Source organism: Pristis pectinata, chromosome 13 (assembly GCF_009764475.1).
Source record: "Pristis pectinata isolate sPriPec2 chromosome 13, sPriPec2.1.pri, whole genome shotgun sequence".
NCBI classification, from domain to species: Eukaryota; Metazoa; Chordata; class Chondrichthyes; order Rhinopristiformes; family Pristidae; genus Pristis; species Pristis pectinata.
In genome coordinates, this window is record NC_067417.1 from 12,964,363 (window position 1) to 12,982,807 (window position 18,445).

An 18,445-nucleotide genomic window follows, 5' to 3' on the forward strand; every position below is an offset into this window, starting at 1 on the left:
ACTAATAGCTAACTAATGCTCTGGAATGAAATCACATTGGACTTGTGGCCCTCTCTCCTGCAATGATCAGTGGTTAAAGTGCTATCCCCATCCATGTATTTTCACAGCTTGTACAATAGCATAGATCCTAATGACTTTGGATAGACTATTTCAAGCCCCAAATGCCATCAGAGTACTTGAGTGGTTTCACTTGAGATTGCAATGATGTAGAATAGGATTTCCTACCTGTCTGTTAAATTGCACTTTGCAGCTTCTTGAGCAGGAATCAAACAAAAACTCTGCAGAGAACTGTAGAAAGGCAGGCGCACCCCTAAAAGGAAGGTATCACTGGAAGCCTGGCCTCTGATGCTTTTGGAATTCTGCCACAGCAGACCAACAAGAAAGGAAGGGGGCACAGTCTCTTTAAGTAGAAAGCTGGTGCACATATTTCAGATGTAAAAAGTTAATTGAGCTTCCTGTAAATTTGCCAATTGAGGGATTTAGAAGCACTGTTGTTGTCACAGTGACTTTGCCATCATTTGCATGGTTAGTTATCCATCTGCTCTCCCCACCTCCCTCCGTGGTCCCATTGGACGCAGTATTGCACTTGTCTGGATCGCTTTCTGCAGTCAGGTGTGATTGCGCCCAGCAGCCGTCCAATAACACAGATGGCCCGGCTTTGAGCTTTTGATGTCGTTTTTCACTTCCTGAATTATTAATCAGCTTGTTTGAGTTCCCTGGATGTGCTCAACCTCACCTTTTAGAGTTTGCCTGGTGTTTGACGGCTGCTAGCGTGCAAAGTGTTTCCCCGTACTGTGCAGCCGTGTAACCAGAAAAGCTTAGGAATCCTGACGGGCATGAAATACTCTGCTGGAAAGGTAACCAGGGATGGCCCTATATGGCTCTTCACAATGATGAAATCCTTACTTAAACAGCAACAAATGTAGCCCATGTTCCAAGCCAAGCACAGTAGTGTAGCGGTTAGCGTAATGCTTTACAGCACCAGCGACCCAAGTTCAAATCCGGCCACTCTCTGTAGGGAGTTTGTACGTTCTCCCCGTGTCTGCGTGGGTTTCCTCTGGGTGCTCTGGTTTCGTCCCACATTCCAAAGACATACAGGTTAGGAAGTTGTGGGCAGGCTATGTTGGCGCCGGAAGCGTGGCAACACTTGCGGGCTGCCCCCAGAACACTCTACGCAAAAGATGTATTTCACTGTGTGTTTCGATGTACATGTGACTAATAAAGATATCTATCTACGTATCTGGTTGATAATGGCTCAAGTTTCAAGTTTAAGTTTATTGTCATTGGCATATATACCCAGGGTATAAATGCTAGGAAAGTTAGCTTTTTGCAGCAGCAGTACAGTACATTACAAACATGACAAAGATCAGTTAACATAGTCTATTTTTGTCATGTTAATTTGTCTAAAATAAACATCATGACATTAGTGCAAGTTGAGAGAAAAAAATAAATACAGGTCGGTTCAAGAACCTGATGTCAGTGGAAATGACGGTTTAAATGTCAGGCAAGTTCTTACTGTAAATTTAAAATATTATATTTTATTGAGGTGGTTGAATGTCAAATTTTTGAGCAATTGTTTCTTTCATCACACAAAAACTTTTCCAACTTTCTTCACCTAAGAAGGATTGGCATTTCTTTAGTGCCCTTCACGTCCATTTCAGATCTCTGTACAGCCAATTAAATACTTTTGAAGTGTGCTCACTGTTGTAATGTAGGAACTTCGTCAGACACTTAATGAACAACAAGTTCATAAACTCAAATGTAGTCCTGAGCAGATTGTTTCTGTGCTATTTATTAAGTCACAATTACTGGATAGAATGATTAGGAGAACTTCGCTCTCAAGACAGTGTCATGGGATCTTTTATGTCCATCCCTATACAGCATAATATTGTTGTTGTCTCACTCTCTAATGTTGTTTAATGTCTCACCTGAAAGAATGCTTCCTCTCAATTCTATAGTGGAGAGTTGGCCTGGATTCATGCTTGAGTCACTGAAGTGGGACTAAACCCAACTCGGAGGCAAAGGTGCCATTGATCTGTGGCTAACTCAGTGTAGCTATTGTAATAAATGCAGTGTTCCTCCTGAGCAAGCCGTACATGCAGAATTTTTTGTGATCTTTTCTAGAGACTATAATGCAAATGTTCTTGAAATATCCCGCAGATATTTCAACCTCACATCACATGGCCTCACACATCCTTTTTAAGAATTGTAGGGTGTCACTCTCACAAACAAACTACTGGGATTGTAAAATACGCATCACACTTACAATTTGGTAAAATTTTCACGGCAGTGTTGTTTCTACAGGGTACAACAGCCAGTTGTTAACAGCCCCCAGTCCTGGCTCCCCATAAGGTTCTAATGAATTTATTCCAACTCCCTGACTCACCCGTGGTGTTGAGATGAATGTGCTGCTCTCTCTGAGACTGTAATGCGCTTATGTTTCCTTACCCAGCTACAGTGCTATCATCATTGGATCAGAGTTCACAAACCTCTTGCAGTGTATCCTTAACATGGGCGTTGCAACCTGTAAAAATGACATTGCAGATGAAAATTTCACTAACTTGTAGTAATTGGGTTTATCTATTTTTGGTGGGTTTTTTTAAGTTTCTGCATTACCAGAGAAAAGTAAGAATAAACAGGCACATCTGGTATTACTTGTTTCATTTGAACTTCATGAATGTGTTTAGCATGAAGTAAGTGCTTCCTCAAGTCCATAAAAGCCTTGGGGCAGTCCGTTGTATAAATAACAACAGCAACTTGCACTTTCAAAGCACATTTGGTGAGGAAAAATGCCCCAAGTGTCAACACAGAGACATAAAAGAAGAAAATGGGCATTGATCCAAGGAAAGTCGTGTTGCAGGCATGAATTTGAGGCTTGGTCAAGTTTATGGGTGTAAGTGGAGTGGTGAAGTGATGGAAGAGCTAGGTTGATGGAAGGGTTTGAAAATGTGCCTGAAAATGTGACAGTCTTTGGATGGGGAAAGGAGAAATATCCAAGCAAAGAACGTAAAGCTTGGTCTGGTAGGATTCTAGGATTCTAGTTCTTGAAATACACCCACCCACACACACACACACACACACACACACACCCACACACACACACACACACACCCACACACCCACACACACACACACACACACACACACACACACACACACACACACACACACACACACACACACAATATACAGCAAAGAAACAAACCATTTAGCCCTATAGGTCAACATAAGGTTCCTCATACCCTCTTCATCCAGACTTGAAGTTGGAATTTTAGAAGAAAGAGATTAACTAACCTGAAAGGACAGTTTCATCCAACCCTATTCTTTTGTGAAATCCTACATGTTAAGTCCTTTGGTCAATCTTCTGATATCCATCGCAGGCTGTGTGCTTTCTGCTTTGCTTCCATTTTGCAAACTGAGGCAAGGTCCATTTGGCCAAGGCTGCTCATGATAGCAACATCATTCCCAGGAGGTAATTGGATATATCAATCTAGGTGACCACCCTGATGAAGAAGGCTGAGACTGATTTTGTATGTTACCATGCAATTTCTATAGAAATTATCCTGCTTTTATTAGGATAAGTTGCTGTAGTTTTTGTTGTGGGTTCTGTTTCCTCTGCTTTTGAAATAGATTCTGTTTTCTGAGTGAATGGACTTTGTTTCCTGTACAGCTCATTCATGTACCCTTCCCACTTCCAACTCATTAGCTCAATGTGTTGTCAGGAAACACCCTACTGCACTATCTGGGGTAAAGTCTGAAGAGTCTGAAGCTCTATCCAATGCTATAGTCTTTAACCAGCTCTATTAAAGAATAAAAAACTTTTTCTTCCAACATTCCTTTTATTTAATATGAAGCCTTATATATCTCTTGCAATATCAGTTATCCTCTGAATATATTCAATAAAAATTGATTTTTATCTTAAAGCAGATCCTATTTTCTTGAACTTCCACAGACCAGTAATGAACATGGTAAATCATAACACAAACCCACTTGCTCAGTACTCCATTAAAACATAAACAAGATGGTTTTGTTACTTAGTTTTTTCTACAAAGAATATCCATGTAAACTCTGCACAGAGGCGTCCAGATTCCTGGCGCAGACTGTAAACCATTGGGAATTGCCAATTTTCAGCAAGCAGTCAGTGATATCTCTTTGGTCTTGGTACACAGTTTCCTGTCATGTTGAGGATGGTCTTGCAGCAGAAACACCAAAACAGAATGGCCATTCTCTTCAGAGCATGCAGGAAAATATGTACACTTAGGATGGTAAGTCATGGGCATTATTCCAGTTATGTTCTCCCACTGGCTACAGTTCCATCCTGGGAATACCAGACCCTTGTGTGTGCAGTTTAAATGGATTTTATTTTACAATCAGTGTCTGGGAGTAGAGGTTACTTTACTGCAACTTGGACCTCCATTGGGTTAAATATTGGCTTGTTTATTAGTGGTTGGTTTATTATTGTCACATGTACAGTGAAAAGCTTTTGTTTTGCATGCCATCCAGACAGATCATGCCATACACAATTACACTGAGATAGCAAAAAGAAAACAGAATGCAAAATATAGTGTTGCAATTACAGAGGAAGTGCAACACAGGTAGACAAATAAAGATATGGCAAGACTTCATACTTATAGTTTAAATGTTACATTGCACGATGTCCCAAAGGAATTGGAATCTTGGCTTAACACATAACTGAAAGAACTGCTGAAAATGATGAGGATGAGCTTGGGCTCAGAGTATTTGGTTGAGCTTATGTGTTGAGCAGCCTTCTTCAGCTAAATATCAGCTGCCATACTCTCTGAATCAGAAGGTCCAAAGTCTGAGACTGACTCCCTGCTCTGGGCAATAGAAAGCTAGGTTGAAAATCCATTGCGGTATTACTTGCTCAGTACTCCATTAAAGTACTCCGTCAGAGAAGTGCTGCATTGAAGGTGGTCCTGTCTTTTAGAATGAAATGTTAAACCTCAGTTCTGTTTTCTGGTGAAAGATCCAATGGCAATTTTTCAAAGAGCAGTGAAGTTCCAGTGTCATAGCCATCCCTCACTGAAGACCGTGTATCTAGTTGCGGGATCTTGCTGCGCACAAATTAGTCACTGCGTCTCCTATGTCTGGAATGTTTTGAAGGAACTTGAGTAATCCAAGTCTTTCTCCTGTGTTGAGAGGCTGTGAAAGCTAAGTGTCGGGACCTGGCCATCACGTGTCTGCACTTGGTTAGCGCTACAAGAAGGAGAAGACTGTAGTGTGGGGCAGGGAGAGAGGGAGGTGGATAATGTTACAATAGCTCTGTAACCGAAAAGCTTTGTGGCCATACGTCGACCTACCCAGGTACTACAGCCACACTGAGCAGGATGTGGGCTTCCTGCCCTCACGGTTTTGTACACTGTAACTAGCTGGAGTAGGGTGGGGACAGTGGGTGGGGCAGGACAAGAACATGATGACAAGCACAGAGCAGCTCTGCAGAGAGGTGATGAACAGATTAGCAAGTGAATTAATGCTGAATTACTGTTCCCGCTCCTCATGCACTGATGCTTTATACTGATGTGCGTACCTAATGACACCTTTTAAAGCAAACTCGGTGCTTCAAGCAAGTTTGCGGACAGAATTTCCAGTCCAAAGGGCGTACTCACGCAAAAACTGGTTCAGCAACTGGACAAAACAAGGAGGCCACAAAGGTCAGAGGTCATGAGGGTCTCCTGCTCTGCCATTCCTCAGCAATGGTTACATGGCATTATTGGTTGACTTACAGTTTACAAGAAGGCTGGACTCAAATCCTCTTGGCTGAGGCGCAAAGAGTACACAGAAGAGGCAGGTGAGAGGCGAGCATACTTTTTATTTTTATTTCCCAGACAGGGTGTATTTAAAGGACTTTTATTGACTTGTTAAGTCATGCTAAGTGCAATGTTAGCCCAGCTTTCAATTGTTTACCATCGGTAACAGCAGCTGATAATTTTTTTTATATAGCCACCATTTCAATTTGGATCTTGAACCATCTAAATCTGCTTCTCTGCCCCCAGGGGCCAGCCCAACAGACGAACAAAAACTGAGTTCTTTGTGGATGCAGTCCTGGGCTAAGGAAGCAGTGTCTGATCAGGAGAAACCTCACAAACACTGACCTCCCAGAACCTGAGCTAAAAGGCTCAAATCTAAAGCAGCTTCAGACAGCTCCCCCCCTCCAGAGGCAGGAGACCCACCTTGCATTGCAGCCACCTTGTTCAAGATATCTACATTAATGAACATATTGCCTGAATTAGCTTCGTGACCACCCGGCACATAATTTCCAATAAAAAGGTTTCTGCTGTAATCAAGACCGATTTATTGCCCTGCATTAGTGAAGCCACTTTTAGCAATTGGCTATGTGGGGACTTTTGTTTCCAAAGGCAGGTGATTGAAGTAAATGGAAGAATATGCCAAACTATCAGTAAATGTAACAATCATACAGTTTGTTTGTTGTAGAATATGGTCCACAATCCTGCCTACCATGTGAGGAGCAGAGGTAATTGACTTATGTATAATTAGACTTTGAACCTGCTTAAGAATGCCTTTGTGTTGATGGTATCTCTATATTCAGATGGAGACACAGAAATTAATGTTAGATTTTGCACTGAACTCAACAAACATAAATTGTTCAATGGAAGGAAAATAATGCTGGAAATCTCAAACAAAAACAGAAAATGCTGGAAATATTCAGCGGAAGAGATGCAGTTCTGTTCTGACGAAGGATCTCCCACTTGAAACTTTGACTCTGTTTCTCTTCCCACAGATGCAGCCTGACCTGCTGAGTATTCCCAGCATTTTCTGTCCTTATTTAATGAAAGGATTCTCCCCTCCCCATAACTCAGTGGGATAAATGTGCTACTGTGGAACTGGGCTACATAGATCAGAGACTGCAGAATTGACACTGATCTATAGCAAGCCAACTATTCTCAATTATGAAGATAGTGCAGAAAGTTTTAATGAGGAAGTATAAACCCTACATCCACACTAAGTGTAACCATTGGAGATTTTGGTATTACTTTGCTCAGATTCTGGTTCAAGTTTTCACTCTCACCTTTATTGTTTGTATACTTCAGTGCAATGATAACCTTTTTGTCTCTGAATCACAAAGCTATGTGCTCTACTGCGGAAACTTGGACCCAAAGTCTAGTGCAGTGTGGAAAGAGTGCAGCACTGTCAGAGCTGTGGCCTTTCCATGAAACCAAGACCCTGTCAGCCCTCTCGGGTGACATTGACATTGGCTAAAATCATAGATTTGCAACGGTAGAGAGGGATGCCATTTGGCCCATTGCATCTGTGCCAGCTCATTGTAGAGCAATCCAGTTAATCCCACAGTACTATCTGAAACAACCACAGGGGGTTTATCCTTGGTGTTCTGTCTCACAGCTGTTTGTGGCATTTTGCTGTGCATAAATTAATTGTTTTCTATATTAGTTACTGCAAATATCTCTAAGGTTGTGAATGGTGCAATACAAAGTTTGCTCTTTTAAACTGTAAACACTGATTCAATTTACCCAGGCTCCTTACCTGCAATATACTAGAGGCCTATACGTTTGTTTTAATTAATAACAACATTAGTATATGAGGAACTGTTGGAAGTTATGTCATTTTGTCCCTTTAGAAACAACACTAAAAATAACTGCAGGAGTTGGCTTTTTGCATTTAAAAGTACATAGGTCTCTTTAAATAACAAATCTGCTGTGAGACTAATTGCAGGAGTTGTGACGTGTTAGTTAATCTCACTGAGGTGCCAACACACTGCGTCGCCCAAACGGCACTGACAGAACATGAAAGACATTGCATGCCACACATGGTAAAACTGGGACACAGCCCCCACTCATGAGAAATAACAGGTCTCTTATGGCCTCTTCTTAAATAATTGCACTTGTTAAAGTTGCTTACTGCCTTCCTGTATTCATAATGGCTTTTAATACATTAGCTGGAGGTATTGAGTGATGTGTGAGATAAAGCAAAGCGATAGTGGCAGTGTAATACAATCTTAACAGAATTGGATCCCACCCCCTCCCTTTCCCTTATTCTTCATGGCATGTGTTAAACTGAGTTGACTAATTGCAGCAAAGCCCATCCTTTTGTTGTAACACCTTGATTCGAAAGCCGATGTGAGTGCCTGTTCTTTTTTGGTGGATGTGGGATTCCACTCTGAAACTCGCAGCGGGGACCTGTGTGTGTGTCTGTGTGTGTTTGCTCGCTGACAGCCTGGCATTCTCCGAGGGGATACACTCAGCCAACTCTGCAAACAATGAACCGCCGCGAAGTGCAGCAGCTGATAATAGGCTCAGTTCGACCTCGGAGGTCACAGTCAAATAAATGGGCCAGATGCTTAGCACTTGTGTTTTCACGCCCCTGGAGCAGATAATTCCGCTCGAATCCGCCCCTCTACTCCTACCTCACCCCCACCAAACACACCACATACAGTCTTGCAACAACAAAAAAATCCTTCAGCAGCGTGCAGCGCTGGGGCTAGTGTGTTAGGGAGAGATTAAGCGATTGCTTATCTCTTTCTTTTAGCTATTTGAGCCGATAGACATGCAGGCCTTATACACCCAGTGAACCGTTAGTGGCTGAGTATCAGGGGACTGAGCAAACACTCTGCAGAAGCCTATAGGCTTTTTTTTTGTTTCTTTACATTTGCTTTATCTCTTTTAACAAGGAGCTTTGCTGGGGAAAAATACACCAGCTATAAATTGAAAAAATCTTTGTGTACCTGACCGACACAGAGGATGTGGGTTCATTTTCGCAATGCAGTTATTCATTGAACTTTTTGATTTTTTAAAAAAAAGTCCTTTCGGGTGAAATGTTATTTTGCTGTGGTGATTTGTGCGTCTGCATTTTAACCCAAGTGACTGTCAAGCAGACTTCCTCCTTGGTATCATTAACGGGTTGTAAGCTAGAGACCTCCTGCTCCCCTCTCTTTATTTTAATCGTCTCGTTGCCCACTACAAAACATGTTTGCAAACCATCTCCAACTGTGTGTCCGTGCGAACCGGCGGGGAGTTATCTGTAAGTGGCGGGGGGAGAAACTGATGTATCAACAGTGAGCTGGGGTGGAAGGAGTTAAACTCTGCGGCTTCGTAACTGAAAACTATGTTGTGTGTGTGTGTGTGTGTGTGTGTGTTTGCAGGAAGTTGGGAGGGGGGAGGAGAGAGAGCCGACAAAATGTGATCAGATAACAGTGTGTGTGTGTGTGTGTGTTGGCCGGCCGGATGAGATGTAAGATGTGAGATGGAACACCTGATTGCAACCCCCAACAGGTCTTTGAGTAACTCGCCCACATTAACCTCTTCCTGGGTGCCACTCGCTGGAGGACGCGTGGGCAGGTCGGAGATGTTTCTTTTTCCAACCTTTTGAGTCCCCGAGTCCACCCGCCCCCCCCCCCCCACCTTCTGTGTCTCTTTCGATGCTCTGAGAGTCACAGGGTGTCTCGCCGGCCTTCCCCCCTCCAGTTCGTGTCAGTCTTTTGAAAGGGGGCTGTTCTCTCGGGCGATCTCGGAGGTGATTTAAACTGGAGCCGCTCTTCACTGACACGGGATCTCTCTGTGAGTGAGTGGGAGAGAGAGAGAGAGGAGACCCCGGCACGTTTACCGAAGTGAAAGCAGCGGAGCGCAGGAAGAGGAGAGAGGCTGAACAGATATCTGGTGCTTTTATACCCTCACTCCTGCATTAACAGTGACAAATCTGGTGTCACTCTGCCAGACTTCCAATTTACAGATAATGATCCTTGCATGAAGATTGATCGACGCCTGCGGATCCTTTGGGGGGGATTCTGTGAACGGAGGAGGTGGAGCGATTTCCCTCTCTCTCTCTTTCTTTTCCCCTCTTTTGCTTCCCTCTCCTTTCCTCCTTCCCTGCCCTCTCTCCCTGCAGACGTGGAGCCGGGAGGCGAGCTCCTCCTCTCCGCCCGTCCCGTCAGTACAGGAGACCCTGACAAGCACCGCAACCCAACTCCGCTTCCACCACCACCACCCCCCCCCCCCCCACTCCCTCCCCGCCGGCTCTCTCGCCTGCTCTCTGTAGCTCAGTTGGAAACAAAATGCACTGACCTCCGCCCTTGACATTCAGACTGCTGAGTGAGAAGAAGGGATTGCACCTCGCACCCCTTTGGAATTTTTTTGTTTTTGGGGAAAAAAAGACAAAAGATGATTGATTGTTCATGATCCCAAACCCCGTGCATTTGGCTGTGTTTGGGCACCTATCGTTTCACAGCGTTGACAACTGAGGCAAGATCTCGGGGATGGCAGCAGTGCGGTGGGGTGTTGCTGCTAGTCACTTAAACACATTGTGGGTCTGGGGCTGACAATCTGCCCGCAGACTGAATCAGAAGCATCTTGTTCTCCGGACCTCTACAACTCACCCATGCCCGCAGATCTCCTTAGCAAAGGAACAATGGTTCTGTAAGTTAAAACCATGTTTGGATTGAAGCCACCGCTGTACTACCTCTCAGGTAAGAAACATCATTACTCTGCAACCCCCCTCCCCTCTCCTTTCTCCCTCCCAGTTGGTTGTGGTTTCTGTCTGTACTTCTATTATTTATTTTGGCAGTGTGAGCATGTTACTTTTTCCCAAGGAGAGGGCTGAGTTTTCTGCATCTCTATATCACCCCACACTCCCTGTCTCTCAGGAAAGCTTCTGGAAGTGTTTCAGTCTGCGTTATTTAACAGCCAGTTTCCAAACTCTTGAGCAATTTGACTGCTAACCATGGAGTGCATTACATTCGGTGGGGTGCTTGCAAACGCTTCGTGGCTCACTGAATTCTGATTATGCATTCACAACCAAACTGAAGCAGATAAAACTCCAGCTTTAAAGAAAGCCTTCAGGATTTTTTGGTACATTGGGTTGACAGTGGAGAGAATGTCTGTAATAATGCAGAAAACTGGGGATAGGTTTCCGCTCCTTCAGCTCACCACAGTGTTGTGAGATGACCCTCACCCTCTCCAACCTTCTCCACTGCTTTGTCTCAGTGAATTGAAGCTATTGCCAACCCTGGTACAGTTGGCTCACCTCCAGCAAGGGCTTCTTATACTCTTAGAGCCACCTTCTATTATTTTTTCCAACAATTGCAATCGTAGTCACCTCAGTTTCCTCCCTGGGCCAATATATTGGTAGAGTCATAGAGAGATGCACTCACTTAGACTAATCCTATTTTGATCTTACTTTTTATCCTTCTCACGTTCTTCTCAGCTCCCTCCCCCCACCCCCCCAAATCCTACATACTAGGGGCAACTTACAGTGACCAATTAACCTACCAACTCCGCGTCTTTGGAATGTCAGAGGAAACGGGAGCACACGGGGTCACAGGGAGGGTGTGCAAACTCCACGCAGACAGCAGCTGAGGTCAGCATCAAACCCAGGTCTCTCGAGCCATGAGGCAGCAGGTCTACTAACTGCACCACTGTGCTGCCCAGCAAACTGGGCTCAATGCCTGTGGCCCCTCTGAACCTCCCATGTTGGCTCTGCTTTATCTAACAGTAGGTTGTGCCTGAGTTAAAATTTACCCAAACAATAGAATTCTACTTCTTCACCCCCTGAATGAGCTGGAACACAGCCTTGGGTTGAGCCAGAGCTGTCCTGTCAGCCCCATATCCTCACTATCAGCACATCACCGTCTACTCCCAGAAACTGGTCCTCTTCTGTTCTGCCCACATTAAAATCCGCGGGCCTTACTTTCACCAACTCTGTCAGAGGTCACACTGCATGAAATTCTGCATTATATACCTGGGAGTTGTCGCTAAAATACGTGGAAAGATGTCAGTGCATTTCTGCAACAGGGACCTTGTGGCAAAAAGGCACCACGGATCTGCTCATCACCATTTTAGCGTCCAACTGGGTCTGACACCAGGTCTCTTGGGCCAGGAATGGGAATGATAAGAGCTGGGCCTCTGGCCTGGGAGTGGGGCTGACAATGAGCTGGGCCTTCGGCCTTGGAGTGGGGCTGACAGTGAGCTGAGTCTCTGGCCTTGGAGTGGGGCTGACAGTGAGCTGGGCCCCTGGCCTTGGAGTGGGGCTGACTGTTAGCTGAGGCTCTGGCCTGGGAGTGGGGCTGACAGTGAGCTGGGCACCTGGCCTTGGAGTGGGGCTGACAGTGAGCTGAGTCTCTGGCCTTGGAGTGGGGCTGACAGTGAGCTGGGCCCCTGGCCTTGGAGTGGGGCTGACTGTTAGCTGAGGCTCTGGCCTGGGAGTGGGGCTGACAGCGAGCTGGGCACCTGGCCTTGGAGTGGGGCTGACTGTTAGCTGAGGCTCTGGCCTGGGAGTGGGGCTGACAGTGAGCTGAGGCTCTGGCCTGGGAGTGGGCCCGACTGTGAGCTGGGCCCCTGGCCTTGGAGTGGGGCTGACAGTGAGCTGGGCCCCTGATCTGGGAGTGGGCATGACTGTGATTCTTCTGGAGAGGGAATGAAGGTTCTGCTCCCTGTTTCATTCAGTGAAGCTGCCCAATTCCAAGCCTTGATCTTCGCACTGGAAAAATAATGAATATCATTTAAAAGTACAGGCCCTGAGATGCTGTGCTTTTTATAAGACATTTTTAATCCTTTGCTTGGCATGTGTCTGCAGTTGACTTTTGCTGCTGGTCTTGCTTTCTCTCCACAGCTCCACTGCCCAGATCCCTTCCTTCTTGACTGTCAATGGATTCCAATCTCCCATTGTATCAAATTCAACCTCCATTTAATTCACTAAAGCCTGGTTCTACCTAACTTCTCCACTTTCTCAGCTCATCCTGCATCCTTTGGTCCCCTGACTCTGGACCCTTGTGTGTTCTTCCTTCCACCACCATGCCAGTCTTAAAACAGACTGTGGCGTTGCCAGCTTAAATTCATTTGATGAGGAACCCTCAACAGAATTTTCTCCCTTCAAGGCCTCCCTAAGACTATATGCAACCCAGACGTGGGTAGATCCAGTTTCTCCATAGCACATGATTTATTTTTCTATCAATGCCAGCAAAAAAAACCAAGTTAAAACTCGTTAAAAGATGCAGTCAAGTGTAACCAACAAAGATTGATTTTTATAAAGCCACGTAGGTACCAAAGGTGGAATTGTTACATTACTGTTATTATTCGTCATTGTATATATCAGCTGAGTTTTATGAGGAGAACAACTTTCATTAGAGTTGAGTAGACATCAAACTTTGTTTACAAACTAGGTGAGAAAATTTTGGATGGAAGGTAACCCCTCACACCCCCTGCCACATTCATTTCCTTCCAGTTATTAGAAGTTATTGTTTTGATTGATCTTAACTACACTCAGAGACTTGAGGTGCGCCATTTAGTTTTGGTGGAGAATTTGTCCAGAATTTACTGCAACCCGCCCTGTAGTCTTCACGTGCTGTTGTCATGGTAACCAGCTTAACCAGTTTTTAGTTTCCAAAGGATTATCTGACAGGTAGAGAATTATAACAAGGCACATGGGGTGACAGGACGGGGATAGTCATTGGTAGGGAAGGAAAGAGGAGAGTAATGACTTCCCACTTGGCTCCAGTGAAGCTGGCTCCTAACACCCTCTATCTCTGCCCTGTCAGATCCTCATCTTTTGAGCTGGTATAGAACGGGATAAGACAGCACTGAAATGCCAATAAGGTAAAAGCTTAAGAATGATTGCTTCTTAAAAAAAGTACTTGAAGCCTTTGAATCTAAATAGCTCCAATGTACAAATGCAAGAGTCTTTGGAATTCTCTTCCTCGAAGGGTGGTGGTATCAGTGAATACTTTTACAGCAGAGGTAGATAGATTGTTGATAAGCAAGAGGGTGAAAGGTTACTGCAGGAAGACTGGACTGCAGGGTAGGTTTGTGCACTGAGTGGCCTATTCCTGCCCTCAGTTTGTATGTTGTAACCACAAGATTGCTTATGTGTCCGTTCCTTTCTTACTTTACAGGCTGTGATTATGGGTGTGCTTTTAGTTATCAGCAATTATAAAAGCATTGTGCGAGTTGATAATTGATGAATCCAACACTTAAGTTTTGATTAATGCAACTTATACCATGTATGTGGAGCCAGAATTCCAATTTCCTTTATCTCATCACAATTGTCCCCAGCCCCACTCCCCCTACTTCCCAACAGCCAGTTTCCTCATGGTTCCTCCATTCACAGAATACTTTTAAAAGACACAAAGTTTCACTCAGCTCTTTATTCCCCTTCCCCTTTCCCCCACTTTTCTACTTCTTGCTCAGCATTGTAATTATTTCAGCAATGGGGAATAAACTCAAAAGACCGAGAGCTGTTGAGGGAAGCTTAGGGGCACTGGAAGAGATACAGTGACATTATCCAAACTCATTTAGATTATTTTGCTGAGGGATCTTTCATACAAGACAGTGATGTGATATTTTTTCAGTAATTATTAAAGCTAATGTTTCCACGTTCAAGGGTATGTAACAGGTCAGTCAGCGTCTTCAGAGAGAGAAGCAGTCAATGCTTCAGCTTGGTGAATGAAGACATAGAAATCACGGGTGTTTTAAGTTGCGGGAAGGGGGATGGGTTGGAGAGAACAGGAGGATATGTGTGATAAGGTGGGGGCTGAGAAAGGCTGAATGGACCCCTCCCTCTGGCGACTCACCTCTCTTCAGACTGACCTATTACTAACCAACGTGGACTGTCTTAAATTTTTCTTCTGCATTTACTCAGGCTAACCTCCCCACCCTCCCCCCCCCCCCCCCACCTTTGAACTCACGGCACTCTGCTGACTAAGGATCATCCCCACCATTATCACCAAACCTGCTCACAAGGGTGGTGTTGTTGTGTGTGGCCAAAGGTCAGCTTTCAGATACCTCCTTGTACCTTCCAGTGGACGATGCCACCACTGACCACTGTGGTTTTGTCAGGCCATTGTCTCCCAGATGGTCACTGGCTTCATTTCCTCTGGTAATCTTCCCTCCATGGACTCCATTATGGTCTCCCCAACCCCATAGAGCCCATACTTTTACCTCCTCTCCAAGATCCACAGATAGGATTGCCCTGATAAACCCATCACTTCAACATGTACTTGTCCACAGAACCTATTTCTTCCTACCTTGACTCTATTCTTCCCCCCCCCCCCCCACCCGTCTGCTCTGCTCCCACTTATATCCTTGAGCACTCTGATGCCTTCCACCACTTTAACAGTCACCAGTGTCCTGGCCCCAACTAACTCATATTCACCTTAGACCTCCAATCCATCTGCACCCCTGTCCCATACCAGATGGCTTCAGGGCCTGTGATGTTTTCTTTGAACAGAGGCTCCCTCTATCATCACCTTACTTTGTCTGGCTGAACTTGTTCTCATATAGAACAACTTTTCCTTCAGCTCCTTTCACTTTTTCTACATCAAAGACATAGCAATGGAACCCACATAAGTTTAAGATATGTGGAACAGTTCTTATTTCAGTCCTGCACAGGGCCCCTCCTTCACTTCATTTTCCAGTAGATTGATGGCTGCATTGGGGCTGTTTCCTGCTCCCATACAGAACTCTTAGATTTCATTGCATTTATTAACCATTTTCCACCCTGAACTTACTTGGTCCATCTCTGATCCTTCCCTTCCCTTTCTCAACTTATCTATCTTGGGGAAGGGTTAGTGACCAATGTCTATTACAAGCCCACAGATTCCACAGCTATTTTGAGTACATGGACCTTGACATTCCTGGATCTTCTCCCGATCTATCAGCTTACTTCCTTTCCAGTAACTCATTCTGAAGTGCAGTTGTATGTGAGAAAAGGGTCTGCCATTGCTGTATTTACACCCTGTCTCTCCACCCCTAGGTCAATAACACAGCTACATTTATTGTTTGGGTTTGTGCAGGGTGACTATATGGACTTAGTCACATATTACACACATTAGCCAGTGACTCATTGAATGGATAACATACTTAAGGGGTTAAATGGCCTACTTGAGTAATACAGCAAGGAAACAGGCCCTTCGGCCCAACTGGTCCATGCCGACCATTGCATCCTCTCTGCTAGTCCCTGTTGCCCATGTTTGGCCCATAAACCTCCAAGCCCCTCCCCTCCATGTACCCATCCAAATGCCTCTTAAATGTTGCAATTATACCTGCCTCGACCACTTCCTCTGGCAGCTCATTCCAGGTACTCACCACTCTCTGTGTAAAGAAGTTACCTCTCAGGTCTCTTTTAAATCTCCTCCCTTTTGTCTTGTATCTGTGCCTTCTAGTTATGGGTTCCCCAGCCCTGGGAATAGACCGTCCACCTTATCCATACCCCTTGTGATTTTATAATAGCATAGGGGAATGAGGTCACCCCTCATTCCCCTACGCTCCAAGGAATAAAGATCCAGCGTGGCCAACAACTCCCTATAACTCAGGCCCTTTAGTCCAGGCAGCATCCTCGTGTGTTGTGTTCCATGCTTGCGTTCCTATTCCCTTAGATACCTTGGTAGCAATGCACGACAATACCCATGCTCTAAATCGGGAGTCAATGCCTTGAGACAAAGGGACAAGAGAAAGAAAGGTGAGGTATGGTAGAGCTAATGACAGGGTTCTCTGCTGGTTTAGCAAATAGAGGCACTCTGTGGTGTGTCGTAGAGGCACGCGACCAGCAGGTTCCAACTTTGATCCCTTGTTTGTGATGTCAGGAATGGGACATCTCTGTACTCAGCAACCCTCTGTCAGGGGGCTGCTCACTCAGGTGTCCAGGTCTGTGAGCTGAGGCTCTAAACAGTTCCCGCTTGCAGTGGGCTAGACTACATCTCAGGAATCCAGCAGTACCAGCAGGGTTCTGGCGCCAAGCAAACACCTCCCTCAGAGAGGACTTTCACCTCCCACACAAACCAAGTGGAATAACCGGACACTGAAATGACGACATGTCATCTCTAACTTTCTTCTTTGTTTATTTTCTTTTTTAAAAAAATAACATGTTCAGTTGACTTTTTTTCTGAAACATTTCTTGCCTGGTGGGCCCTGGCCAGATTCTGGTGTCGCAGTTGAATGAGGCTGAAAGAAGTAATTCAGCCGTTGGGACTTTGATCGGTGAGCTGGGGCTGGTTACTGCTTAACAAGGCAAGCCCAAATCGCCAGGTAACTGGGTAGCCCTGAAATCCTGTGACTTTTCCACCAGTATTTAACAGGTAAACCCCTCAAATGAATTACAGAAGAGCCCCCTGGATATTTTGGTCGATCCCTCCCTGTCATCTGGTCCCATCCAATCCCATCAGATTTTCTTAAGAGTCAAAGAGAGATGCAGAAACAGGCCTTCATTCCACTGAGTCCATGGCAACCATCAGCTGCCCCTCAACACTAATCTTACATTTATCCCATTTTTATTCTCCTCACATTCTCCTAAACTGCCGCCAGATTCTACCACTCACCTACACGATGGGGGCGACTTACAGTGGCCAATTAACCTGCCAACCTTCACATTATTGGGATATGGGAGGAAACCGTTGCACCCGGAGGAAACTCGCACGGGGAGAATTTGCAAACGCCACACAGACAGCACCTGAGGTCAGGATTGAACCTGGGTCTCTGGCACTGTGAGACAGCATCTCTACTAGCTGCACCACTGGTCAGGCTGAGTCTAATCACAGCTGGGCAGGTGGAAAGGCAATTGGAGCTGACTTTTGAACCTTGGGGGAATTCAGCGCAGACGGTGGTGGGGAGAATGGAGGGAGATTAACTTCACTGTGCAGGGAGCCCCTGCCGAGCTCCGTGTATAGGCAAATGTTGAGGAGGTCACATCTAAGGAGGCATGGGGTCCTCCCACTGCCAAAGTGCTGCTCTTTGTTATTCATTCCAGAGTGATAAAGGCGTGAACGGATGCGTAAGTATCTGCCCATGCCAGGGGCCACTTTTTCCCGTTATTCATATGCTGGGATTGAGGAGAGCCAGTGATTGTGTTCAACCTCTGGCCACCTGTCCTGTGATTCCAGTCTCCCTCCTGCCACAGTCACCCTCCTTGTGTTGTTTGGTTTTTGACAACAGGCTGCTGCTTGTTGCAAGTGTCAAAGGTGCAGACTGCATCTGGGAAAGTTGGCAGCGTAAGGGATTGGCTGCTGGGTCTCGCTGAACTCTTGGTGATATGGCCCAAAACAACCCTTTGACTGATGCTGTTGCATGCAGCTTCCAGGCTGTGGTCACATTGCAGCCTTTCTGAAGGTTGGACAGCACCAAGCCAGGTCAATTTTCATATTGGACAAGTAACAATTCAGGATAGAACATAGAACATTACAGCACAGTACAGGCCCTTCAGCCCACAATGTGGTGCTGACATTTTATCCTGCTCTGAGGTCTATCTAACCCTTCCCTCCCACATAGCCCTCCACTTTTCTATCATTCATGTGTCTATCTAAGAGTCTCTTAAATGTCCCTAATGTATCTGCCCCCACCACCTCTGCCGGCAGTGTGTTCCACGCAACCACCACTCTCAGTAGGAAAATAACTTGCCCCTGATATCCTCCCTATACCTTCCTCCTTCCTCCAATCACCTTAAAATTATGTCCCCTCATGTGAGCCATTTT

The 18,445-nt window shown here is 45.3% G+C and overlaps 1 protein-coding gene across 8 annotated transcripts in view; it reads left to right on the forward strand.

Annotated features, from left to right (window-relative positions):
• The window catches only part of gse1b (Gse1 coiled-coil protein b), a 569,714-nt gene that overhangs the window by 419,336 nt on the left and 131,933 nt on the right, over nucleotides 1–18,445 (forward strand). The window contains exons 1-2 of one of the 8 annotated variants that reach the window (XM_052028489.1): nucleotides 10,423–10,456; nucleotides 13,523–13,580. The exons of 5 other annotated variants lie outside the window; for them this stretch is intronic. Coding sequence is in view for 1 of the 3 variants with exons in the window: in XM_052028486.1 (XP_051884446.1) it covers nucleotides 10,420–10,456 (37 nt within the window). In the remaining 2 variants the exon portion in view is untranslated. Of the gene's footprint in view, nucleotides 1–9,183; nucleotides 10,457–13,522; nucleotides 13,581–18,445 lie in introns of those variants that run through there. 2 more of the 8 variants (XM_052028486.1, XM_052028488.1) reach the window with 2 other exon arrangements.